The sequence below is a fragment of the Micropterus salmoides genome, unplaced genomic scaffold (genome assembly GCF_014851395.1).
Source record: "Micropterus salmoides isolate LMB-PRFRI ecotype aquatic unplaced genomic scaffold, ASM1485139v1 Ms_hic_scaffold_15, whole genome shotgun sequence".
NCBI lineage: Eukaryota > Metazoa > Chordata > Actinopteri > Centrarchiformes > Centrarchidae > Micropterus > Micropterus salmoides.
The window spans coordinates 13,245,841-13,272,855 of NW_024040596.1; the positions used below are offsets into that span (position 1 = coordinate 13,245,841).

Sequence of the window (27,015 nt, forward strand, 5' to 3'; positions counted from 1 at the left end):
GTCTCACTCCATAGGTTAAGATACTGAAGCTCTAATAACAAACAACATCTAGTAGTAGTATAAAGCCCCAAGCTTCTTATTTATTTTATCTGCTGATCAAATACCTGTCTCACATAACAAGATGTTTCCATCGTAAAATCATCAAATAAATAAAGTATCTCTTACCGTCATTAGGCATTGCTCTCCTTTCTGATACTGCACAACAGATATAAATAGTACATTTAGAAAGATTTGTGTGACCTTAATAGTTAACATCAGAGAATTTCAATATGATATACAAGTACATTTTAGAGCAAATAAATGTACGCTGTGTACCATATTTTGTCAGTCTCATTTAATGCTCATTTATTTGTTAGGTGTCATGTCCAGCTGTTTTTATTTTCCTTAAGGGGGCATTGAACCCATCTTCTCTACAAATTCATTAGCATGTACTCAAACTCCTCTATCTTCTGGCGGGTGTTGCCTCTGCGGATCTTGCGATAGGATACGGTGCTGTATTTGGAGGAAGTGAGGTGGTCGTAGGATTTCTGGTGGCCGTCGCCGTGACCAGATTTTTCTGGCAGAGGCAGAGTGGAGTAGCCTGTGCCGGGGTTTTGATCAAACCCCACAGCGATGTGAAGGTGGCGCTCCTGCTCTGGCTCCTGCTCCATCTGAAGCTGCCTGTCACGTGATACCTGGAGGTCGGCACAAGAAATCTGCTCTGGGACTTCTGCCTCACTGTGCAGCCTTGTGTAACTCTCCTCATTAGTTACATCAAAGGATTCAAGGATTAATGTCTGTGCATCTAGCACCGCTTCTTCCTCCTCAACTGGTGGATTGGCTGAAAAGAAAAGGAAGAAGGCAAAAGTCTGTTTTGCATTCTGTAAACAAAATCTTCCCTTTCAAACACAATAATGGTAAATTTCTCTTACTTTTTTCTGCTGATATATTTTGCTCAGGCTGTGTTTGCATGTCTGCCATTGTGCAGTTTAGTTGCATAGATTGTCCGCAGGTGCTCACTGACTTCTCTGGAGTTAGATTAGACGGTGCTCCTGGATCTGCAGGATTGGACTGATCCATAGGTTCAGTTTTCGGCATCTGGAGCTCTTGGCGGTCCTCTTCTTCAGTCACAACGACATGCCGAGTCACTTCCTTTGCCATCTCTGACTTTTCTCTGTCAGTAATGGATTCTTCTCCCGGATCGTCCCCCCTCTGTGGGATTGGTTCATCAGCTGCCACGCTGTTGACGAGATGCTCCCACACACTGGCACCAAAATCACAAGATGTGTTTGCTTTTATGTCCTGATGAGCTTGGTCCTCATCACTGTAGAACACGGAGTCATCTCCCTCCTCCATTGACCATCCATCTCTTTCTTCAGGTTCCTCCATGGACTGGAGTGCCTGAAGAGTGATCCCTCCAATGATCTCCAGTACCTGGGATGCTAGTGCATCATCTTCTGCTGTGAGCCTCGAGGCCTTTGGAGGCTTTGTGCTCGTCTCCGTCTCCATCAGTCTGTTTTTTTGTTCCCCTGGGATAATGAAAATTGTTAAGCTCCAATCTCACAGATTGTTTGTTGAGTCAAAATTCATGCAACCTCAGACTTTGCATTCTCATATCGTCTGCTCCAGCGGTCCAAGTGTGCTCCCGAAATACTTGTTCCTATTCTACATTGTCAAAGAGCGAAGAAAGAATCCACACTGCATTTCACTCTCAGTCTTTGCAGACGGCCTCTAAACTCTCTAGTGCGAGTACCATGTAATTCTGTGTACGTGTCGAATCACCAAAGAACAGGGGTTTTGTTGTGGCCCCAACAAAGACTCTTTGTGACTCTGGCATCTGCATGTAAAGTGATTGTCCACATTCTTTAATAATCTCTGCTGGGTGACCACCTTCGTTCTGGATTAACATTCCCCTATAGGCTTTCTTTACAGTATTTCACCGCCTGAACCAGCCATGTTTTTGCACATGTGCTGAAGCTCAGCCGTGTTATGTCTCGGTGCGCATATATAAATACCTTTTACATCTCAAGTAAGGTACCTGAAATGCTGATATAGCATTTTGAAAATGAACAATATGTTCAACATATAACATCAGCACTGAGGCTCTGTAGGCAGTGGTGAAAAGAACTAAGTACATTTACTCAAGTAGTTAAGTGCAATTTTCATGTACTTCAACTCAGGTATGTCAATTAAATGCTACTTCATACTTCTAGTTCCTTACATTTCAGAGAGAAACGTATTTTTTACTCTTCTACATTTATCTGACAGCTTTTGTTACTTTTTACGTTTCAGATTTTACATAAAAATATATGATAAGCCTTTAAAATACAACTCACTGTTAGATTAAACTTTTGGCTTGTGACTTCTTGTAAAAAAAAAAAAACTAGCTGTGGCTCCCTGTTATGTTTCAGATGTCTGTGAGTAGTTTCAGTTCCACCAAAAACACATTTCTCACATGGTTTCATTTAAATAACTGTCTGAGGTATCAAGAGGTAAAACTCTCCAGTACAGTATTTCACAAAAAAAGCAAAGGCAGAGAAAGGTAAAGACTACAGATTTGTGGCACAGATTTTTGTTTCTTCTCCCATTAATCATGTCAAAACCCCTTAGATTTATTTTATGACCCTTTGGAGGGGCCCGACCACTAGGTTGGGAACCGCTGAACTAAACAACTAACTAGATATAAAGTAGTTAAATCTAGCTCCACCTCAAACAGCTACACCAGTAAAAGGCTGCTTCCACACTGATGCATCAGTAGTGACAATCTAATACTATCAAATATAATGTCAGTTACAGGTAACAATGTACTGCAGAACTAATACTTTTGATGCTTAAAGCACCTGATAATACTTTTACCTATGTAGGATTTTGAATGCAGAACACATTGAAATATTTGATTTTCTGCTTCATAGTGATTTAAATGATGTTGTTGCTTAAAGTGTTTGATGTTGCAGGAAAAGACGGTTTAATTTATGAGATGATTCCCCACTGTAGGTCTCCCTTGTGCTCTTACTCTCTCTCTCTTTCTCTTTAGCACAGCAGGAAACCAAAGAAGTGAGACTCATTACAGGAAATGTGTGGGTTTTTTATTTTCAAGTTTTACAGCTTCATTTTTATTATTTCTCACTACTAATATTTGTTTCTGTTTATGAGTAAATTGTGTGTAATACCTGCATCATCACAGCAATCTTCAATGTATCTATGAAAATTCTCAGTCATCCAGGTCATAGTTATCCAACGAAGGTTAAAATTAAGGGCAACTGGACTTGGTTGAAGATACCACTCACTCTTTAAGTCACACCTTTCCTACTGAAATTGAAAATTTAGAATGAGGGTGCTTTGTTATCTGCTAATTGGAGGAAAACACTGGTGGGTTTGTAAGGCTTCAGAAGTTTATTATTTAAAAAAAGTTTTATGCATACATATAATCTGGATTTGAGACCCAAAAAAGCATGACATTCTCTAAAATAGATGGATTTTCTTGCCACTACAATAAAACATACACTTTTCAATACATTCAGAATGTACCATGAACAGTTTCAGTGTTCAAGCAAGTTGTGTACAGCCTGAAAATAATTTTGGAAATTAAATAGTTAAGTAGTACCTCTCGTACCCACATCCTGTTTTGAGCTGAGCAGCCATCTATACAATGTAGCGCTTTGGTTTTGATTTTCAGCACCTGAATGTGAGAGAAGTACCATTTAAATGTTTATCTGACTTGAAAAGTGAATGGTTCTCATATTCATTTAGATCACAGTAGTCTCATTGTAAAATTTAAGGTGCTACATGAATACAGCTACTGCAGTTCAGACTGATATGATTAATGCTGATCACACTGTGGCAAGGGAACAAACAGTTCTTCATTCAAGCTAGTACATAATAGATAGATACATAATCTTATCTATCGTACATTGCAATCTTGTATGCATACATTCATTCAAACACTTGTTCAAACAGAGAATATTTTACATTTTCATAATGCTTTTGTGCCACCATAAGTCTAAGCCAAACAGTGAGCAACGCTCACCTTAAAGTCTCAGGACTCTCTTGAGTAAACTTTGACATTAACAAATGCCAAGTGCCACAATGTCTGTCATCTCTGTGCTCCCTTAAAAGCAAATGTTTAGCATTATTTTTTAAAGGGTTAACCCAGCCTTTCAAGTCTGGGGAAACACATTACAGTGTCTTCTGTAAATCTGCAACTTGTTCAGAGCATGAGAAACATGTCACTAAGTGTTTGTTCCTGTCTCCTCCTCTTCAACTGATCGCTGGAGTCCAGGAATTAACTTGAAGATGTGTTTGCGAACACTGGCTCTCCTGCTTTTACGGGGCAGGGTACCAAACAAGGAGGAGATCCTTGTTTCCTCCCAGGAAGGAGAGAGGGAGCTGCTGCTGCCAGCCAAACTGGAGCTGCTGGAGCGGCTGAGTGATTGATGATGGTGGCTGGAAGTCGATGAAAACCTGCTGGAGCTGTCCTGTGAAGGAAAATCTCTGGAGAAGAAGCAGCCGTCGTCTGTGGTGCTGGCTGCACTGCAGGGGCTGGGAGAGTTCAGATCCCCAAACACACTGGCCTGGTCACTGTCGTCTGTCATCACGCTCCTGTAGCTACTGTCACTAGAAAACCGCCGGCCACAGCGGCCTTTTGGGGAGCCCAGAATTGATGAACAGTCCATTGAGAGGTGGATGCTGCTGTTGTTCAAGCTGCCTGAAAACACAACAAAGTCCATGTTAGTGAAAGTTGCAGCTGACGAGAAGTTTGCAACAGGATGTTCGTCAGCAACTTCTCTCTTAATTTCTCTGGGGAACTCCTCCGTCTAATTTATCTCGAAGTTTATACTTCAATTCACATCAGAAACGGTGTCGCTAGAAAGACGGCAATGGCTGTGTGAAAGGAAGTGCTGTGGTCTAACAGCTGAGAAAAGCCTCTCACCTCGCATTAGGCGTTTTTCCTGTAATGTAAGTGCTTGCAGCTCCATCAATTTCTCGCGTAGTGATTGCTGTATGGGCAAAAAAAACATAACAGTTTGACTTCCTGTGAAATTCTTAACTGTAAATACAGAATATCAGTATGATAACACACAGTTTTTCTGCAGTGTCGGTTTAGTTGTTAAAGGTATAGGCTGTTTCACACAGTGGAGCATAAGTAGGTCAACCCGTAATTAGGTGGGTCATTTCTCACTGTCGTTATTACCAAGTGGGTTTGTTTGTTTTCGTGACAGTTGATTGAATGCTGCTTAATGCAACCACAGAGCTGCAGTAACAACAAACATGGGCAGGGCCAAAGAGACACACCTTAAGCAGGTTCATCTTCTTCTCCAGCTCTATCTGCTTCACCACATTACCACACACAGTCTCCATCCTGCAACCACATAATAACACATAATTACACACACTTTACTCTTACTTAATTTCTGTGCACTGGATTTATCGTTGTGCCAGCATGACAGTCTAGGAAGCGTTTATTTTTGTCACTCACTTTAGACTGTTGGTTGATTCTCTTATCAGATCAAGTATGTGCTGATGAGATGATCCTTCAATGCTGACCCCGTTGATAGTGATGATAATATCTCCTACAGTAAATGAGGATGCAAAAAAGAAGAACAGGAGATCAATTAAGGGAAGACTACTTGGCTTTGCACTGTATTTGTGTGTGTGTGTGTGTGTGTGTGTGTGTGTGTGTGTGTGGGGGGGGGGGGGGTATGTAGCAAGTGTGGCAAGTGATATATCTGTTGTTCTGTCTACACCAGAAAGGTACCATAATGTCTGGTGGTTTTGTATGCCTATAAAAGCCTGTATAGAGGATGTGGGTCGTTCACCTGCTGTCAGCCCAGCACACTCAGCAGCGCTGTCCTCCTGCACCTTGCGCACAAATGTGCACATCTCCACTGCAGAGCTGTCCTTCAGCTGCAGGCCATAGGTCTGCAACAAAAGACAATTTTGTCACAAAAGCTGCCAAAGCAATTCTTTTCCACAGAAAAATCTTCTTAAACACAGAGTGGGCATTACACTAGAATAAGAAATTGCATAGCTTGACAATGATACATATGTACTTCATCTTAATGATTATAAAATGTGATAATGCTTACCTGAATTTCAAAACCAAATGTTTCATTGTCTTGCTTTTCCAGTACAATCGTGGTCCTGTGCAAAAGAGAAATGCAAAAAAAAGAACAACAAAGTATTTTGAGAACTGTTCTTTAAATCTCTTTCAGGAAAACAATCAATTGCAAAAATAAAAAATGCAATATGTAGTATTTAATATGCAGTGAGACAAAAGGTGAAACCTTCTACTGTACGAAAAATTGCACATCAGATTTGATGTATTTACCTTTGTGGGTCAGAGTAATCAACCAGTGAGTTGGAGAGGCTTTGTTTGTGCTGTAAAAGGAGAAATGCAGAGTTCCTCTTTAAAACAATATAATAAATTAAGCTTTAAACCTTTCAGGAGAAGTTGTTCAATTTGAGAACACGTTGATCCCATAGTGTTGCATAACTCAAAAGATTAAAATTGATAAAAGGCTTTTGGCCAGTTGCAATGGGCTGCTGGATTAGTTTTTCCTCGCACAGTTGGTGCATCTCATTAACAAACAATACTGAATACTGAAACAAATATATAAGAACTATCTCAGATCTAATTTAATGTCAGTGTTTAATTATATTTGTATTTAAATAACAGAAGTGTGAGTGTTTATGCTTTATACCCCAGCTAAATTTTACATACAATAACTTGTCTCACCTTGTGTGCTCTGGGCAGAGAGCCTGTGTTCTGCCGGTGTCGATCATTGTTTCCCCTCAGTGAACGCCGGTACCACAGCAAACTTTTCTTCCTTGAAGTATTATCCAGAATGTAGTTCTCTTGGCTGCTCTGGCGTTGAAGTCCATTGAAATTCATGGTGGATTTTATGGTAGCGTAGTCCTCAAAGCACCATCATGTCCTGCTGCAGCAGTTCTTCAGTGATTGTGTGGCCCTGCCCTGCTGTGCAACCAAGAGCAAAATGTGTCAAAGCGGAAATCCATCTCACGTGATGGCTGTGGTGGACCTGCATCTGCAGATCACAGCCACGCATACCTACTTTCCTGTTCACCTTATTTAACTCTTTTTTTCTTCTTCTTCTTCTTCTTCTTCTTTCTCTTTCCTGAGAAAGTCTGGTCTGCTCTTTTAAAACGCAAAGAGCGTTTAAACCTTTTTCTTATTATGTCCCTTTCCCTTTTTGCAGTCTTAGCAATTCGATTTATGGTCTGTCAGAAACCAGCAATGCATGAGAAACTGCCACCTCACGCCTCCACCAGCACCTGCCTCCAGCCTCTCTCACTCTCAGTTTCTCAATGGGCTAAGCCTCAGCCTAAGCCTGAGTCCTGTGTTCTGCCAAGCAGGGAGACTTGTCTCATGAGGACAGACAAAAGGTTGATTTAGCTTGGGGCCAGTGTCACGCTCCCCAAACAGACAGCATGGGTCATCGGGCCGAAGGCATCAGGCATGGTAGGTTCAGAAGGGAAATCACACGCACAGGCCGGCAGTCAGGGAGACAATGGCTGATTGGAGCCAAAACCTTCTCCCGCTACCACACCCATGCCTTCAAAAGATACACTGTTTGTTTTGTTGCAGGAAAAGAATATCATCTTTCCCCATGCACAAAAGCTGCATTTCTTTGGTGAGAAGAAAATCAGACAAAAGGGTCAGTTCATGTTCAGTCCTCTATACATGAACCCACTTGAAATACTCCTTAACTAGCAGATTGGCTCACAGCAATCCCCTCTGCCCCACTAACCCTCAGCAGAGCCGTTGGCCAACCGACCACGGGACTGTCTGGAACACATTTTTATAAGTACAGAAAAGGATACATTTTGTTGTCTTCATTGACGACATGGAAAAGCACTGGTTGCAAAATCATCAACGCTTCTGTAATATGTGAGAAATTAGCCGAAACAGAATGCACATCTCTGCTTGAGTTTTAAAGGAGAGGTTCACATTTTTTGTTTGTCTTCAAACAATACTCACATACCTATATGTAAACTGAAAGTTAGTTATTGGTGATCAGTCCTCCTGTCCACACTGGCTGTGTGTTTTGTGTTAAAATGCAGCTGAAGCTAACATGAGGCTTAGTGTTAATCAAATCAAGTGGTTATCTTGCAAAGTTACAGTCTTTTCTATGCACAATTCCCTCTTCCTGTTTTCTCAAACTTGTATCCTTAATGAGCTGTTTCATAACCGTTTCAATATATATATGGGCATGTGGGTGTTGTTTAAAGGACATCTTGTGAGTAGTTGACATAACAAATAAAAAAAAACAAATATTCAGATTTTTTGGCAAATGGATCCTTTGCTTGCATTGTTATCAGTGTTATGGGGAAATTTTCAGATGTACCCCATGAACCTCCTGTAAGTGACACTGTGTGATCTTCCTCGTCTGATGTGACAGGCAGCGCAGTAAAAAAAATCCGTTAAAGCAACTCGCAGCACATTCTTAAGGCGTTGACTCATCTGCGTAGTGCTGATGGTCTCAGTGTTACATTTTTATTTCCTCTGTCTAACGGCCACATCCACATCATAAACAGTGTACACTGATAGAACAGTAGAGCAGAAAGCAGAGATGAGTCACATCAGTTAAGGTAAAGTGTGATAGGGAAAATAAAAATGACCTGATTCAAATAAGTTGTTCCGGGAAATTCTATCCTACGTGCAGCAATGTGCAAATCTATGCACAGTCAGTGCTTTCAAAATCACAATGGCAGTGTGAGAAACAAAAACCTCTCCAAAACCATGAAAACATGAAAAACCATTTATTGACACTGATATCATTTATATCTATACAGAATAAATAGTGCAAGAGATAAGATACAATGCAATGGCATGAAATCTGAGCAACAACACAAAACTGTTTCACATGAATCGAAAATATGAATCTAAATAACTGGATGGTTTATGATGATTTTATGAAAGCAGTATCACATTTGTCAATAATATCTAGCGATTTCATTTACAATATATAAAAAAAGACACCAGTCAGAAATTGCACATGGTGATCACTCCTCTTTGGAATGACTGATAAGTCTTTATATGCTTAGCTATCAGTTCTTCTCTGTATCATCTGTCTGATTCTTGGAGAAGCAGATATGACACAACAGACAAAAAATAAGCTTGGCTCAGCGTAGATCCAATGTCGGATTAAAAAAAATTATATCACAAGTATTTGCAATAGACACATGCAGAGCCAGACGTGTTTTTAATATTTCCTATCTGTGTTCTGCAACACATACAATTCCTTGATTGAAGTCAACAAATCATTTCACAGAAAGAAAAAAATGAAGACCTTCACATGAACTCATATGCCAAGACAGCAGCAGCTATTGTACAGCTGATGCTACATCATCCAGTAATCGTGAAACCTTCATAACAGGAGAACACTTTTATGTGTCAACGCTGATACTAAGCAGCTACATAGAAGTGTGTAACTCGCACTACCAACTAAAACATGAACATTGACTGAGGATGTAGAGCTCAACAAGAATTAAAAGCCATGATGGATGGGAAACATGGAAAGGTTGTTTTTTTTCCACAGCACCAGTTTCACAAACATTACAATGATTAATCAGATTCACATCCGTAAATACAGGATCACTTCACATGATATGAAACACACATAGGCACGCCTGCATATATGTGAGGGCATACAAGCACACATGATGTTCAGATTTGCCTGTGTGATTATATGTGCACCCATCACCCAACTGTGCTCTCCAAGTGAAATGTCTTAAATTGATTTACTACAGTTACCAGTGACAATGTACACATTCAACACGCTATACTTTACTTCATCCTTTTTGTGTGTTCTGTGTTTTCTCATTGTCGTCTTTGTTTTTCATTGTATATTGTTGTTTTATCAAGACCTGTTAGGCAATCCGTTCAGAAGCATTTTTGTTATATTTGTTGAAATTCTCTTTACATCCAAACAGCCATTAATAAATCAAAAGCTTTGACACAAACACGATTAAAATACGGTATCTGTGACTGTCGCAGGACTGTAAGCACGGCAAATCATTTCATTCAATTGCAAAGTTCCAGTGTGAATAAATATATACAGAAATATAAAACATAACTTTTCACATTCATGGATGAGCTCTTGTTTGTGTGAACAAACTAGCACTCACTCTGTCAAGAGCGCAGCTCTTTTTTTTAACAACTGAAAGCTTTAAATGTGCAAAATTGATAGCAGGAGTTTATAGCTGTACTCTTTACATAAAGGACAAGACAAACAAGTCTATAGCCACTGATCCCATGAGGCTGTTTAAATATGGAAAGGGCACTTTGTAATTCTTACCACTAGTCAGTCTAAATATTTAAAGTTTGGCCGGAGAGCAATGCAAGACGAACGATCCAGTTTTTAAATAATTCAACACGGTTTACTGTGATGATTTCAGGATAGCCCAAGACATAACTTAACTCTTAGTCCTTTCAGCCTCAGTTGTACTTAGTTATATTCATACAAAAAAGCTTTCAAAGTGTGATGCGTATTTTTTTCACTCTTTGTATATTGACTTGTTTATGTTTGATTTATTTATTATAAATCACTATGTGATGTGTAATTTATTTTTCCCTTAATTGTCTTGTTCTGTGTTTTATATACTCTTTGTTGTACACCATTCTGTGTGAAACTGATTTTTGTTCAACTTGTCTATGTTTTGCATTGATTGCGTTAAAACACGTTGTTACCTAAAAGTGCTATACAAATAAGGTTATTATTATTATTATAATATTATTATTGTTAAAGTCAGGGGATCATCAGAATTATTAGGGTTCATCATCTGGGGACCATGAATGCCTGTGCTAAATGTCAATGTTATCCATTCAGTACTTGTCGAGGTTTTTGTAATAGACCGACTTTAATTGTCGTCCATGGAGCTACAGTGATCAATGGTCAGAACTGAATCACACTATAAGCCCACTCGGACATATTTCACTAGAGGATGTCTTCCACTTGGAAATGCACAGTTGTAGTCCTGTGAAGTGTATAGAAATCTTTCCACTGAGCTTTCAACAAGCCATTTATCTACAATAGTACTGTTGTAACGATACAAAAGCACTTTAAAGTTTAGATCTTTAGGGATAGTCTGTACATGTGTCAGAACTACTTAGGGTGTCTTATCCAGTATCCTTTGTGATTGTCAGTTAGCACACTACCTACCCAGCAATGCTCTGTTTGTTACAAGATATGGCACAAAAACATCACAATGTGCAACTTCAAGCTTTGGGCACTTAAATGGCTGAGGTAGCAGAATATAAAAATGATACATATTCTTATTTCATATGGCTCTTTCTACCAACAGTTCAGCTGTTTGGTTCAAATTGGTTTATCAGGTGTCTATGTGCAAAGCACCCACAGACACCCCCTACAATACTTTGGCACCACAAACAACCTGAATCTGCTCTCTGAGGGTGAAGAGGGTGGTTGTGTCCTGAAGAGGGCAGCCTCAGGCAGTTAGAGCGAACAGTTTCTCCCTGTTTGCGTCCACCAACTCTCACTCCATTGTGCTGCACCAGTGCCAGCACCAGCGCTGATCTGCAGGGCAACAAATCTAACTAATCTTTGACATCCTTGATGACAGAAAGCTGAGACACAGTTTTCTTGACCCGCAGAGCAGTGAGTCGAGCAGCAGGGTTGGCGTACCAGCACTCTCTCATCAATTTGCCCATCACACGCAGAACCTGGTGGATCAACAAGGAGAAAGAGATTTGACATCTTTTTTCCCCAAGCTTACCTAAGCGTTTAAGGCAATTTCGAGTTTCACACAACTTGGGTCTAATTTTTGGAGTTTTATCTTTTCTTTGATAATAACATTGGACTTACCCAATTATTGCCTGAGATCTGGGAACACAACAACAATGCAGTGTAACAAAGTACTCAGAGGGGCAAGAAACATGAGCAATCAGACAATCAAATAGGTTTTAAACAAGCTTCCAGGTTAGTCAAACTTGTTTGAAAGAGAAAAAGAAGGCGAACTGTAAAATTATTACCCAGATTTCCTGGTTCATTATTAATCAACCTTACTTAAGGGTTCAGTATGCTTCAGATGAACTACTTTTGTACAAACTGTCATCCAAACACGTCTAAAGGAGAAAGTAGTTATACCTGTTGACTGGCTAAAACAATTAAGAGCAACAAGATGTGATAATCATTCAAATGGGTATAACCGTTATGAGTTGTAGTTTCTTCCCTGTGAGTTTGAGTTTTTGCCATTGTTTCGTATGTCTATTTGCCTGTTTCTCTCGTTCCTTGTCCTTAGTAGTTTATGTCTCGTCTTTTATCTTAGCTCTTGGTCCTGTGTTTTAGTTCTTTGTCTTTGTTCCCAGTCCTGTGCCTTGGTTATGTTTTAGTATTTACTTCTTGTTCCTCGTCTGCATTATTTTAGTTTAGTCTGCTCTGTATTCTGTGTCTTAGCTCCTCGTTCTGTGTCTCGGTTTATGTCTTAGTGTTTTGGGTTCTGTCCTGTGTCCAGTATCAGTTATATAGTCTGTTGTGTTTTGGGGTTCACTCATGTCCGTCTCTGTCTGTCACTCATGTCTGTCTTCTTGATGCCTTAGTTTACTTCGCTTCGGTCTGTGTTACTTGTTGGTGTTAGTTCAGTGGGAATGTGTCTGCTTGTGTCTTGATTCATTTATATTTATTCCTCTGATCTGTTATGTGTTCAGTAACCTGTGTCATGTCTATTCCCTCCAGTATCCCTCTGCCTGACTGTCTCTCTGTTCTCCCCTCTGCTCTCTCTCTGCCTGCCTCGTTAGCCTCATGTCTGTCACCTGTGTTGTTCCCGCCCTACTCGTTATCCCTGGTATATATGTGTGGTCTTTCTGTTTAGCCCTTGTCCGGTTATTGTTCGTGTTACTTTCTGTGTGTGGATTCCCCAGTGTCTTGATGCGCGTTGTCCTGTGTAGCCTGCTCTGCTCATCGCTCTCGTCTTGTCACCCGGTTTCTATGGTTTTTGGTTTCTTTTGGATTCCTTGTTTTTGGACTTATCAGCCACTCCGCCTATAAGTGTGCTCGCCTTTGTTTATTAAACTTTTTGAACTATACCTGCTCCGCTCAACGGAGTCCACCTGGATACCCCCCGTCCTGCATTTGGGTCCTCCAACCTGCCATACCACCACTTACCGTAACAATAATGGCATATCATTTATTACTTAAGGGTTCTGTATGCTTCAAATTAACTAGTTTGTACGTGTCATCGGAACACGTCTAAAGGTAAAACTGGCTATACCTGTTGACTGGCTACACAATTAAAAGAGCAACAAGATGTGATAATTATTCAAATGGGTATAACAGGATATCATTTTGGACTGTCTCTCCTCAAAGGCATTAATGGTGTTGCACTCAAAAATCTTTGCATGAAAAATGGAAAAAAGAGGGCTTAAGAGAGAAGTGCAAATGTTTCCTGCTTTTTCACCTTCATGCACCGGGCCAACTGCCTCGTGAAGTGGTCGTGATTGTGCAATTGTTGGTTCTGGAAACACACCCTCTCCTAACCACTGGATGTTCAACCATCCGACAAGCACTTGTTTTGTAACATACCGAGGCCTTTAATGTAGTCACGCTGTAGATCATTCTGCAATGTTTGGTGCTTTTGTTTGATTATACCTCCAAATAAAGTGGTTTAGATAATCTGGTAAATCTCTACTACCACTACCACTCATGTTTCTTGCCCCGCTGTAGTTGATGTCACCGTGTTCCAAGAACAGATGGGAATCATTGCCAAAACTAAAACATTGGTGGAAATTACAAATCAATGCTGATTCAAATGTTTTGTTTAGTTTACTTCATTTCTAACATCAGTAGTAAGTTTAGCCTGTTTTGTTCAGTTCAACAAAAACTACAGCGATTAAATAACCTTAAAAGCTCAGTGACCACTGACTTCAACACAGTTACTGCATCATAACTGTTTCTTTGGCTTTTGCAGCCTTTCAGTAAGCTTTTATCCGAGAAGTAACATACTGAACAACTGAGCTTTCAGTCACCAGCGCTCCAATGGTAAAAGCAATTACTTCAGTCAGTGAAAAAGTTGATGCAGGGATAGTCAGTTCAGTTTGTGGATTAAAAATTTGTTCATACATGCACTTAACATCGCTACTGCAAAAAATAATGCCTGTGCTGTAACAAACCAGATGTATCCTCTAAGCATATGCCTTGTTAAATCAGTTTTTGTTTTTTGTCTCCTGTTTCATGCACACACTAGTGATCACTGACAACTAACTTACATGACGATACAGCAGATAAATAATGTCTCACCTCACAGCTCTGCCACTGGTTGGGAATGTTGGGTCTGAGTTTCTGCTCACACACCACCTTCCTCATGTCCTCAATGGTCGGATCAGAAGGCACCAGGTCATAATAAGGCAGCTGGAAATCTTCATTAAGTCCTGTGAAAATGACAAAGATGCTGATTTATTTTCATCATACCTATTGACACACAGGACTGAGTAACAGGCATATAAACCACCTAAAATTAGCGTGCAGGGGTATAATTACAGTTACATCAGTGGTGTCATCAGCAGTGTCACAGTGCTGTTGTGCTGCTGATTAAATTCTTTCTATAAATATCGATAAATAAGTGGGAGTGTATATGTGCGTGTGTCATTTAATGTACCCCTAACAGAGCATCTTCGGGCCAGTTCCCAAAACACCAGGCCTAGTGAGTAGATATCTGCCCGCTTGAATGACTCAAAGCTGTTCATATTGATTGTCTCATCCAGGATTTCAGGGGCCATGTACCTGCAGAGGACAAAATGTTTAAGGCCAAATGAAATAAAAAAATAACTTCTTGGAATATTTTCATAACCAATTTGTGAGTGGGATGGTTGCAATGTCATGATCTCTGGATTGAAAAGCATAAATATGGAGCAACTACAGAAAAAACAAGCACAGTTCCCTCTGCATGTAAAGACTTTCATCCATTATGATAACAAACGTGTTATCTTTAAAATCTAAACTGACAGCACTCACTAGTGATTTATGGCTTTAGTTTGACAAAGACATTGGTCTAAGGATATTTTACTGTTTGAATCTTGTAAGTTCTGATAATATCACTAGAAGTCGCCAAAGTCAAAATATTTTAAATCCTACACATAGAGAATTGAATTTTGGTCTGTATAGATAAATACGTGTGTTCATATATCACTTTACCAGAACTCTCACTCCACATTGTGAGCCAATAAAAAGTATTGCCCAAAAAATGAAAAACACATTGCATTCAGAGAAACTCTGATATGTAAACTCTATAGAAAGGATAGCTCAAATAAAATAAATTGGATTGAAGGTTTCAAGTTTCAAGAAGGTTTTGATGTTTGTGTTTATTGTGTGTTGCATTATGACGTAAATCTAACCTCTTGGTTCCCACTTTGTGGTTGGATGGTATGTCAATGGTGTTGTTGCTGGAGTCGTGTTTCACAGCCAAGCCCAAATCTGCAATGACTGCTGTGCCGTTCTTCTTCACCAGGACATTCTTAGACTTTAGGTCTCTGTGGGCAATGGCAGGTTTCCCTAGAACCAAGAAGGCCACATATAAGGTTTTAGGCCAAAAATGATAAAATGAACAAATAATTTTCTTTTTTTTTTTTCAAGTAAGGAAAATCTGTCAGTGTCTCAATTACAGTGAAAAAAACATCTGCACCAATGTTTTGTAGTATTTTGACATCATCGAATCAAATTTTCACAGCCATCAATGAAACTTAATGTTAATGAAATAACACAGTTGAATTGTAACATTCAACTAAATTTCATTATCAGCTAATTATTTCAGTCTTAATAATTCATCAAGCAAAATACCAAACATTAAATGATAATCAAATCAATCAAAAAAAGTTAAAGCTTTAGTCGCAGCATTAAATCAAATTTATCAATTGACAAACTGTTTTGAGGGTACACAGGATGAGCAATACTAAGATAATCTAGGGAATCTACTCTTAGTATATGGTGGGTTTACTGCACACATGCCATAATTGTTTAATCCTCCAATATCAAGTCAGTGTCCAAGAATTAATTTTCTTCATTCACTTAATACAGCCTTACCCTGTGTTCCAATGATTTCCATGTGGAGATGCGCCAGGCCACTGGCTATGGACAAAGCAAGGACGATCATGCCTTCCACAGAGAGTGTGTACCTGTACAGGTAGTCATACAGGGAGCCATGCTCATGGTACTCTGACACCAACCAGAGCTGGGTCCACGAGCCATTATCTGCAGCACACAGCAAATAATACAGTCACGTGGCACATTTATCACACAACTGTGACGTGAACTTGATTAGCTTTGGTCAGTGTATCTGAATCCCACACCTTTGTTGTCAGCAGCAATGAAGCCCAAGATGTTCTCATGTCTGAGCATGATTGTCTGATAAATCTCTGCTTCACGAAACCACGACCTCTCGTCCCTGGAGGAAAAGATCTTCACCGCCACATCCTCTCCTCGCCACTTTCCCCGCCACACCTCCCCATATCGACCCTTCCCAATGGTCTCCTGCAGCACTATGGTCCGAGCTATAGTCCGCTGGACCAGCAGTGGCAGACCTGCAAGACATAAAACAATTATTTCTACCGAGAAGACCATTCTAAAATCATTCTATTTTACCTGTTTCACATTTATTATGGTCTTGTTGAGTTTAACCCAGGATGTATCAAATAGTATGGGTCATCATATCGTTTAAGCCAGCTGGCGGCATTTCTCTTACCTGATCCAGAGCCCGAGGTGCTCATGTCATAGATCAGATCTTTGAGACATTTGTCGGGTGACATGAGCATTTGGTCATCTAGAGGCTCCTCTGGGTCCTGCTTGTGGGCTCTGCTGTAGGCACAGCGGTGGCCCTGAACAACGAACACACCCAGCAGGATCCCCACACACAACAGGCAGGAGGGCACCAGGATCACCACAGCGAGCTGCAGCCTGCTCCAGCCAGGTTCTTCCGAAGGCCTCTCTGAGTACACACACATACAATAAGACAATGCAGACAGTTTTTTCTTCTTTTTGAAAAATAAACAACCTTGTACCTTGTTAAAATATTGCAGTTCCCTGAAATTTAATTCTTAAGACAAAGAATCAGCAGAATGAGGGAATTAAGTTCATCACTGAGCTAAGCTCCCTATGATTGTTGCACCCTCTGGTGGTCGTTGTTGATTCTGGCATTAAGTGTGATTGTGGACTGAAATAATCCTCTCAAGTACACAATATATTAACAGAAGTGCATGACCACTGCTGGCATACACTGATGTACTATATATCAGAAAAACACTTGCCTAACCTTAACACAAGCTCAGCAAAATGAAGTCATCACCCTGATGACAATCTGAAAATTCAGTGAGGTGGAAATTGTACATTTGGCAGATGTGCTGCCATTTATTAGTTTTACCATAGAATTTTCATCACTGCCCATAAATGTTATTAATCAAATGCAATAAAGAGATACAGAGGCAGAAGCTTTTAGTGCCAAAAAATGTTTCTCCAAAAAGCAAAAATCAAAAATGTTTTTCTTTTGTGTGACATGCACTGATCAACAACAGGTGCACTATCAGACCTTGTAATAAATTGTGGGTTTGGCAAAATAATGTAACCCGGCATTTCTATCTCTGACCTTCATTCTGTCTGTGGGTGGACAGAGGAGACCAGGACACAAACAAAAATAGCAGAGCTGGTGGGCGCTGTGATAACATGAGATTTAAAGACTTGCTCACAAAACAATGCACAGTGAACAGTGTAATAGCACTGTAGTATAGGACTACAATGAAATCATATAGGTCTGAGGAAATATTAAATATAAAATTTTGTACTATAAAGACTGTAACTTTGGATGACGCCCATATTATTTGGCCAACTTAGATTGCTGTAGCCTCATATTAACTTCAGGAACAATTACAGGAACTAATAACTCTTTTAACCTACACATGAGCCTGTGACTATTGTGATAATAAAGAAGTGAAATCCCAAATCTGTGTGATGAAGTGTTTCTTTAGCCTTTTCATCTTCTCCTCACCAGGAGTGCCTCAAACATGCAACATCTGCAGATGGCCCAATGCGCACAGCAACACGTCGTGAACTAAACCACAGTTTCCTAAGACATCTTTAGCCTTTTACCTAAATACATATCCTGCCATGTGTCCGAATGGACCTCAGCAGATATGGTGCAAAACAAGAAACTCCTCTCCTCTGGCCCAGTGGCAAAAGACCTTCTACAAACTGCAACTGCACTGTTCAAACTGTTGATATGACACAACATATAAATAAATGTTTAGAAATTAGGGATAGAACAATGCCGTGGCTATCCTGGTCAAAGTGTTAAAGGACAATTAACTAAACTACACTGTTAAAACAGCTACACAAAAACCCTTCACCACTTCCTAAAACATAACCTTATAACTCTAAATGCATTCTACTATTCAGGCCTGTATAGATGTCACAGCAAGGGCGCCGATGAAAAAGTCTTTATGTATAAATAACACACTGGAAGAGCTCATATGTTGATATTTCGCAGAGCAGTGGAACAGATTGATTGTGGTGTCCTCATTCACAGTCAACACCACCACAGCCTCAGGGTGCTGCCCTGACCCATCTCATCAACAATCTGCAGCACTTTAACTCTCCTGTATCACCTCTTCATTTGACAGTGACCACTGTCTGATAATGCCACCTAATCAAAATTATTTGTTTAATGTGTTTGATTTTATTACTGTATTACTGTGTTATTGTATTATTGTATAAGTAAGCACATCGTGAGCATTGTATAATCCAATTCCTCGTATGTGTACACATACCTGGCAATAAAGCTGATTCTGATTCTGATTCTGATTTATCTAAATCAGTTGGGGATTTATCTTAATAAAAAACACTTTGTTTTCTTAGTTTTTTCTTTCAGTCAGTGTTAAAAATTAAGAAGGGACTAATGTTTGTTTAAAACTGTGACCAAGATTAAATATTGTCAAAAGTTTAAAAATGCATGAAGAGGAACTTTACACTGTTCTGGTCTAAGAGGTACAGAGTTCTAAATTGCCCAAAAATATGAACATGGTCACCGATGATGTGACCCTTTAGTATAATCGATTTGGGTGCTCCACCTGAATAGATTTTTTTCTGTATTAACACAACTCCAAAAAGATGCTAATGTTGCTCCATATCTTACTTGATAACCATGTCAACTCAACTAGTTATGAAGTTCTGCCAGAAAATGGCCAGAAAAACTGATTAATATAGTTTTAACAAATCTGATTTAAATTCTTTATGCATGATCCAATTTACATGGGCCTATGAAGTATTTAAATTGCTGTGCTATGTTACAAATTAACTGAAAAAACATAAAACACATTAGACACTAATTTATGCATTGCAGCAGTGTAACACAAAACCACTGTGAACCACCATGCTAAGTGTAACTCTGAACTCCCGGTGTTTTCCACTGAATTGCATATCCACAGGTGTAGTAGCAAATCCTCTGCATTAAGGCCAACTTCCACCCAGCAGACCCATGAGAGGCTTTTAACTTGCAGGAGGACTACATGCCCGGCAAAGTATTTATTTATAAATCAGTGGAGGGAGGGGGAGCGTCACTAACTGCCATCCCTTTGGCTCTGCCAGATTTGTTATGTCACAGGATCTAGTAGGATCAGCATCCACCTCGTCTAGCCGGGGCCAGAATGAGTGGGAAATCCAACACTGATTGGGCTTGCGTTGCTGTCGAATGAATATTGTAACTACTGAGCAATGTGACATTAACTGACTGTCAGAGGGGATGAATCCATCTTTCCTTTCTTTCATACATTTTGTGTCTCTTTTTTTCATTGCAAAATATTCATCTTTATTGGTTTCAATAAAAATGCATGAATTTAAATAAATAACTAAAAGACAACCAGAGATGGAGGCAAGATTTGATCAGTTCAGACACATCATATCGGCAGTACCTGGGTGTAGGTGCAGAGTTTCATTGTTGCAGAAGTCAGTGAAGCAGCAGTTCCTTTTGGAGACATTTCGGGAGCTGTAGCAAAAGACCTGGCCCTTCATCTCAGAGGGCGACAGGCAGGACTTGACCGTCTCCTCCTTCCCGTCAATTAACATCACAGAGTTCCAGCAGGCACCGTCTGCAGTCGTCTCACAGGTGTGGTTGGCGCACAGCTGGCACACACACTTCAGACCTGAAACACATTGTATTACTTAAGACGGTTGGATAACTATTTTCTTCACAGGCACTTTCTTGGTAATTCATTGATTTGTAACACCGCTGAGGGGCAATAGGACACTAGACAAACAGTTTAATTCACAGACTGTCATGGCCAGTGGTTTTTAACTCTTTAGAGGCAGGATGCTCCTGTTACATAAGGAGGTCCATGCTCTTAAATGGCTGAAGGTGGAGGAACCAGAGTAATACCTCTTAGTTTAACACCCAGATAATCTTGTGTTCTTCTTGGAGCTGCTGTCATTCTTTGTTTGATAAGACTGTGGGTGATTGATAAGCAAGCCGCACTGCCTGCTCACTGGAGATGAACTGTGAGAATATTGTATGTTATACAATTAAAGTGTTTTTAATATATCCAGTAGCACAGAATTTATAGCTGTGCTACTGATAAAAGGTAAGTATAAATCATAGTATGAAGTTAAATAAATATAAATATTCATCATAAATCTCACTGACAAAACAGTACGTTTTTGATCATTTGAAGCATTTTTGAAATTTTGAAAAATGAACAGTAACAACCTCTTTTTAACTTCATGCAATTGAGTTAGCTCAGTGAACAAAAACCTTACATTTAATGTGGGTGTGTCAGTTTATTTCTGTATCATTATAGAAACTGGTGGCTGCTGTCTGAAATTTCAGGCCATATGTGTGCAGTTAGTGGTTGTGACAAAAACATTCCCCAAAACTATTTTTGTCAGGAAGATTCACTGCTGATGCAAAGCATCCTGTGACCTCTTTACACAGGCTTATTCTTGCCAGTGTAACTGTATTTGTCTACAGCATCAACAATACGTGAAAATTGCTTTAGGTCAGGTAACCTGACATGAACTTGACACGAAACTAGGAAGTCTGGATATGGTTGAAAGGGACTATTGTTTTTTCTAGCCCATCGTAAATCTTCATGAATTCTTCTAATATGATTGCATTTGAAATTGTTTTTGTGTTTTGTGTTCTACCACCGAATGTGAAGCCCATTTGGCCAATTTCCAACTAGTCCTCATGAATAGTAACAGTTTTGGCAGTATATTATAGATATTACATCCAGTATGTGTGGCCATACAGCTGGAATTTTAGAATGTACAGGAACAGCAAGGATTAAAAAAGTAAGGAAAAACAATAGAGACATTACAAAATAAAATGCTTATAATGTCAACCGCTTTAATCTGTACTTGTGATCATCTGACTGTTGTTAAGGTTTTCAAGGAGGCAACTCAAAAGCCACAAACTCTCTGATTTCAACCTGGGCTTGGGGAACATTACCCCACGCTAATTCTGACCCCTACAGACAACCAGTGTTGAAAAGGCATAATCAGAGTTATTAATGAACTGTGTGAGGATTTTGTTAAAAGTCTGGCACAGGCTTTTTTTGACCCCTTGTGGCCTGGAAGTGGAGCAATCTAAGCATGTATATTGCACATGTATTGCAATCCAAGGAGGGGGAAAAAAGCATTACTAAATCTTTAAAAGATCTTGACAGATAAGAACAGGAATTAAACTAGATACATTTCACAACTGGAAGCAACAACATCAGGACACTTTCTTGAGATAGTGACCAAAGTTCATGCTGTGAACACAAGTGAAAGCGGTGTGTATGGTGCAATGCATGGATTCAGTCAGTGACAGGATTTATCTTTTTATGTCAGTGATCTGAAGTCCTTCAGAGTTGCTAAACAATGCAGTAAGGAGGATGGGCTGTTAAGGTCATATGGCTTAAATGAAAGATACGCCTGCGTGCCATCCATGTAGCCGTTATAAGAAATGTGTTTAATACAAGGTTTTTATTATATAAAAGAGTACATGATGGGATCATGGATTGATCTCTGGGGCACACCGTAACAAAGCTTTCCTATTGAACAGATATGAAGAGAAAGAGTTGCGACTCTACAACACTGAGCTAGTGTTGCAGATGGAGTGATAAATACTTCAACAAAAAAGGCTGGCATTGTTGATAAATTTTTCTTAAAGTCAATATATCCCATGAATAAAACAAAGCCAACAAGATATTAGTTTGTCTCTCAACACTATCTGATTTCCCTACCCTGTTTCTTTATTGTGCACACTGGATCACTGAAGGAATGCTACTTATTGGTTATAGGTATAGAGTACTATGTATGGAGAGAATGATAATAAATCTTACATTGACCTTGTAGCAGTCACTCCTACCTACTGAAGATGTTACTGTTTAAAAATGCTTATTTATTTAACATAATTTAAAAAAATGTAAATGGTTCAGTAATTTCCTAAAAGCACTGTAGTTTTTACACAGTATTACTTACAATTGAATGAATATTGCATTCTTTCAGATGCAGATTAAAATACATTTGGTGCACCAGTGACTATTTAAAGCACCAAGATTGTGAAGGATTGACTCAAAATAAACAACAGTGCTCATAGTCATTGTAACAAAGCAACATATCAACCAGCTTGGCGTGTACATTTTATCAGGATAATTCCAACATCAGTTTTTTGTCTTTTAATGGGATTTTTGGAATTAAGAAAAATACAGAATACCACCAACCTTTTCTTTTAAACTGCTTTGTAAAAGCTCCTCCAACAGTAAAACAGACATCTTGAGATCAGGACTTCAGTTCAGGGCAAGGCTAACTGAAATATGACAAAGTAACGCTTCACTTTTATAGCACACCTGGGAGTTGCTTGGCAACAACGTTCAGGGACAATGGTTGTTTAATGAGATTTTAATATATTCTAACTCTGTAACTGAGTTGGTGTTTTTTAAGCTTTTTTTATGTGTTCAGTTGCTTCTTTATTCACATGTGGTGATATGGAAGTAATATATTCAAAATGTTCTCCATTGTTTAGCAATATTAGAAGCAAAAGGACTGGTTTGGGGAATATGTGCCATAAACACCAAAACTGCGTTTAGTTTGCAAAGCGGAAGTGCATGCTTAAAACAGTGTTATGCTCTCAGAAGATAACAGTCAGCAAAATCACATGCTGGTGTCTTGCTGGAACAACAAACTCCAAACCAAAGACAGTGAAAAGAAAAACACCTATCTTTCATTTAGTAATGGTAAAAAAAAAAATAAAAAATTAAGAACAAAGTGAACATAACATTTTAGTTTATTTTCATTTACATCAGGACAGGGGTATGGATAGAAGTGGAATCTGATTGCCCCCCCCCCCCCCCCCCCCAGGAGCCACCCCATTTTCCCAAACTATGATCTGCCCAGTCAGAGGCAGCAACTTAGTCTGAACCAACTGTTGAAGGTACAATTTCTTTTTGAGGACTCAAAGAATAAAGTACAGATGCTTTATATTACATTTGTATGTACATTTTAAGTTTAAACACTGGAATGTAAGATACTGTAATGTTAGTAATTAGATTAGACATGATAAATGGTAAATTAATGATTATTCTCTATCTCTCTCTCTCTCTCTGTCAATACTTCATCCCACCCCTGCATGTCACCCCCAAACATAATAAACCTGGACAAGCCATTGCATCAGGCCATATATTTTTTGTCACATTGGATCTACTGTAACATTTTCTCTACCCACCTTGCAAAAAATAATCTTTGCATGACAAATCCAGCCTTGCCATTCTTTGTAGGGTAAGGTTAGCATTAAAGGCGAATTCCCTCACTTAGTTAAGGTAGTGAAAGGTGGGACTAGAGCCTACCTGAAGGTTGCACTGAACGTCATACAGTCTAATATGACACTGTTACAAAGTTGGACAACTGCTCCCTCCATAGAATTTCCCACCTTATATCACAGCTATATTTTCAACTCTCTCTGCTTCCATTTTTATGACATACAGCAGGTGTTCAACCGGTGTCACTTTACATGTGACTTCATATTGATTATGGTTTCAAATGTTCTGTACCTCTCCATAGTGCATCAGTGAACCACTACAAACAAAACGTTTCTGTAATTTCAATCAAACATTCTTCACACACATCCTGGAATGTGTGCACACGTTTCATATCATTCTCCAGAAACTGCAAACTGGTTCGAATAGCTCTGCAGCTCCCCTCAATCATGGAGGAGATATGAGTAATTCCCTAAGTGAACAGAGTTGATAATAAGAATGCACTACTACTACTGTTCATACTGTTTATATTCATATTGTATATACTGCATTCACCTACCACATGGAGATAACACCACACATAATACTTATTTATTCCAGCATTCTTTGCACTCATCACACTGTGTACATGTATGCTTGTATGTGTATGTGCACCTGTACATCACATCCACCTCCGACATGTTCATAATAATAACAATAATGGTAATAATAATTTTTCTCCTGCACCACCTTTGCACTATTGTGTCAATCTGTCCGTTTTTGTTCATAGTGTGTATATATATCTGTTCTCTATACTGTAGCCTGCGTTTGATTATTATTGCCTTATTGTATTATTGTATAAGTAAGCACACCGTGAGCATTGTCCAGAGTCAAGTTCCTCGTATGTGTACACATACCTGGCAACAAATCTGATTCTGATTCTGATGTACTCCTACACTTTAAAGTGCAACAAAAAATGCAATGCAATCGATTAGAACTGAATTCCTCCTCTGAGATGTTGTAGCAAACACTTGGTCAGCACGAGTAGAGAGGAGGTGGAGGGATAAACTATTCTTAACAACCTTTTTATAAAAAATTATTAAGATGGAATTCCAATTTAGAGAAGTATAGTGCATGCATTTTTTACCACATAGGTTTTCACTGATTAAATGGTCTTGTGATTGCTTGTTGTAAAAACACGGGTATGACATTACAAATGAAGCTATCATGTAGAGAGATAGAATGTGACACCTTAATGGTACTTAGAATCTCCTTCATTTGAACTCTGTATTTTTAATCTATCTGTATTATGCAGCCTGTCTCAGAGCTGATAAGCTGAATTTGTGCATCCAAGTATGTTTACCAAAAGAAAGTATGCAATTACTGCACTTCTATCCTTTGCTGTGTATAAAACAAGAGATGCCTTCCAACAGTTTGTCCCCTCTACAAAACCACACCTCCCTGCTTGCCCGATTGGAAACATACTATAACAGCTCCCACACACCTCGCTGTCAAACAGGCACAAGCTCCACTTTTTTCAAGTTTGTGTTATTGTCTTGTTCTAAGCCTGAAACATTAGCAGCCAAAACAAAGGGAAACAGGTCAGCACACTGCCAGCATTTCTGTCTTTAACTTTATTAGACATACAAGCACACAACCATTTATCAGGACGTGCACCAGGACAAGCCAGGCGGGCAACACCAATAGGTGCAACGTGCTAACATTTTTTCTTTTATAGTTAATAGTTCATCTGTTTATGAACCTGCATAACTGTTGACAAATCAGGTACAGCAGGTGAGTGGCTGCTTGTTTACTTTACACTAAATGTATAGGAGGCATTTGTGTTGCAAGCAGACACTATTCATTACACTTTATTTTATCACATGAAATGCAGCATTACAGCCTGGGGACCACCACTTGCTGTATCAATTAGGGTTGCTACTGTAGTTAATTTTCATTATCAATTAATCTGCTGATTATTTTCTCAAGCAGTTATTGGGTCTAGAAACTGATGAAAAACATGCCAATCACACCTTCCTAAAGACCAAGGTGACACCTATAAATTGCCTTTTTTGTCTTACCAGTAGTCCAAAACACAAAGATATTAAGTTCACTATCATTTATGGCAAGATAAAGCTGCAAATCCTCACATTGGAGAAGCTGGAACCAGAAAATATTATTTTCTGTCAACTGATCAATCAATTAATCAACTGATTGTTTTAGCTCTTGTGTAAATTTTGTCAAACAAATTTTTTATTATCTAACAAACAACTTTAATCTTTAATATACAGACAGGAAAAAAGTCTCCAGAAAAAGACCCTTCAGATCCTAAACAGATGTGAAAATAAAGTAAAGCCATCCTGCTGTATGAAACTAGCCTACAAAGTTTTGCCCAAAACACTGACTCCATCACCACATGGTCTTACAGCATCAGTACTAACTGGGAAATGGCAACAAAGAATAAACTGACAATATTTTACAATGTTTTGAAAGTCTGCCCAATTATTTTTCTACCAAGCACTCAATCTAATTTATAAGTAAGCTATTTTTGAAAACAACTTAAAACACATGGTCTATGAACAGTTCCTGCACTACAAGTGACCCAACATGGAAGAACAGGTTGTAGGAGCCAGCTTTATATTTTCTTTAGATAGATGGTCTTTGCATTCAGAACTTTAACAGCAAAATAAATTAAGCCTAATTTTTAAAATAATTATTATAAGTAGCCTATTTTTCTTTCTAATTTTTTAATTTACAAAGGTGCGCTGTTATTTAACTTTTATTAGTAGACCTATAAAATAATGCGCCCTTCAAAGTTAAACAAACTTTATTCATGCTGTGTGATGACATAACCCATAATTCTTGAAACTGTGTTAACACCTCTCTCATACTGGCGATATAAAAAGTCAACTGAAATAACTATCTATCCTATTTAGCCAGCAATTTATGTGGTAAGCACTTCACTAACTCACATTAAACCAAATTAATGCATTTGATTAACGTAATGCAAACTGTGGGATCTGTCAGCTACTGTACCTGCAGTCAGCTGGGCGAAAGACAGAAAGATCAACGCCGCTTGAAAGCTCTGCTTCCTGGGACAAGTCATGGCAAGAGCCGCATCTGCTCCCTCTCCGACGCACCGTGTACACAGCTACTCTACAGAAACAACATTACACATTGCGGTGAAGTCCGTCGGCCATGCAGCCCGCACAAATGCCTCGCAGTAAATGCGGGGAGGAAACTGAAACGCAATGAGAGGTTTGCTCCGCCTCTGTTGACTGGGATTTAAGAGGATTAGCGCTGCAGAC

The 27,015-nt window shown here is 39.2% G+C and overlaps 3 protein-coding genes across 3 annotated transcripts; all 3 read right to left on the bottom strand.

Annotated features, from left to right (window-relative positions):
• Positions 1-261: 261 nt before the first annotated feature.
• On the bottom strand, positions 262-1,734 carry LOC119904030 (ermin-like). Its single transcript, XM_038720396.1, has 2 exons — positions 912-1,734; positions 262-820 (listed from the first exon to the last, which is right to left on the bottom strand). Exons 1-2 carry the CDS (start codon positions 1,486-1,488, stop codon positions 411-413), a joined length of 987 nt encoding a protein of 328 aa, XP_038576324.1. The 5' UTR covers positions 1,489-1,734; the 3' UTR covers positions 262-410.
• Positions 1,735-3,352: 1,618 nt separating this feature from the next.
• LOC119904032 (cytohesin 1 interacting protein) lies at positions 3,353-7,200 on the bottom strand. Its single transcript, XM_038720399.1, has 8 exons — positions 6,716-7,200; positions 6,308-6,357; positions 6,066-6,120; positions 5,796-5,898; positions 5,456-5,549; positions 5,272-5,338; positions 4,910-4,976; positions 3,353-4,684 (listed from the first exon to the last, which is right to left on the bottom strand). The coding sequence occupies exons 1-8, from the start codon at positions 6,869-6,871 to the stop codon at positions 4,209-4,211; spliced, it is 1,068 nt and encodes a 355-aa protein (XP_038576327.1). The 5' UTR covers positions 6,872-7,200; the 3' UTR covers positions 3,353-4,208.
• Positions 7,201-8,743: 1,543 nt separating this feature from the next.
• LOC119904031 (activin receptor type-1C) lies at positions 8,744-27,015 on the bottom strand. Its single transcript, XM_038720397.1, has 9 exons — positions 26,744-27,015; positions 19,907-20,137; positions 16,693-16,935; positions 16,301-16,531; positions 16,035-16,202; positions 15,350-15,506; positions 14,614-14,738; positions 14,256-14,386; positions 8,744-11,683 (listed from the first exon to the last, which is right to left on the bottom strand). The coding sequence occupies exons 1-9, from the start codon at positions 26,811-26,813 to the stop codon at positions 11,558-11,560; spliced, it is 1,482 nt and encodes a 493-aa protein (XP_038576325.1). The 5' UTR covers positions 26,814-27,015; the 3' UTR covers positions 8,744-11,557.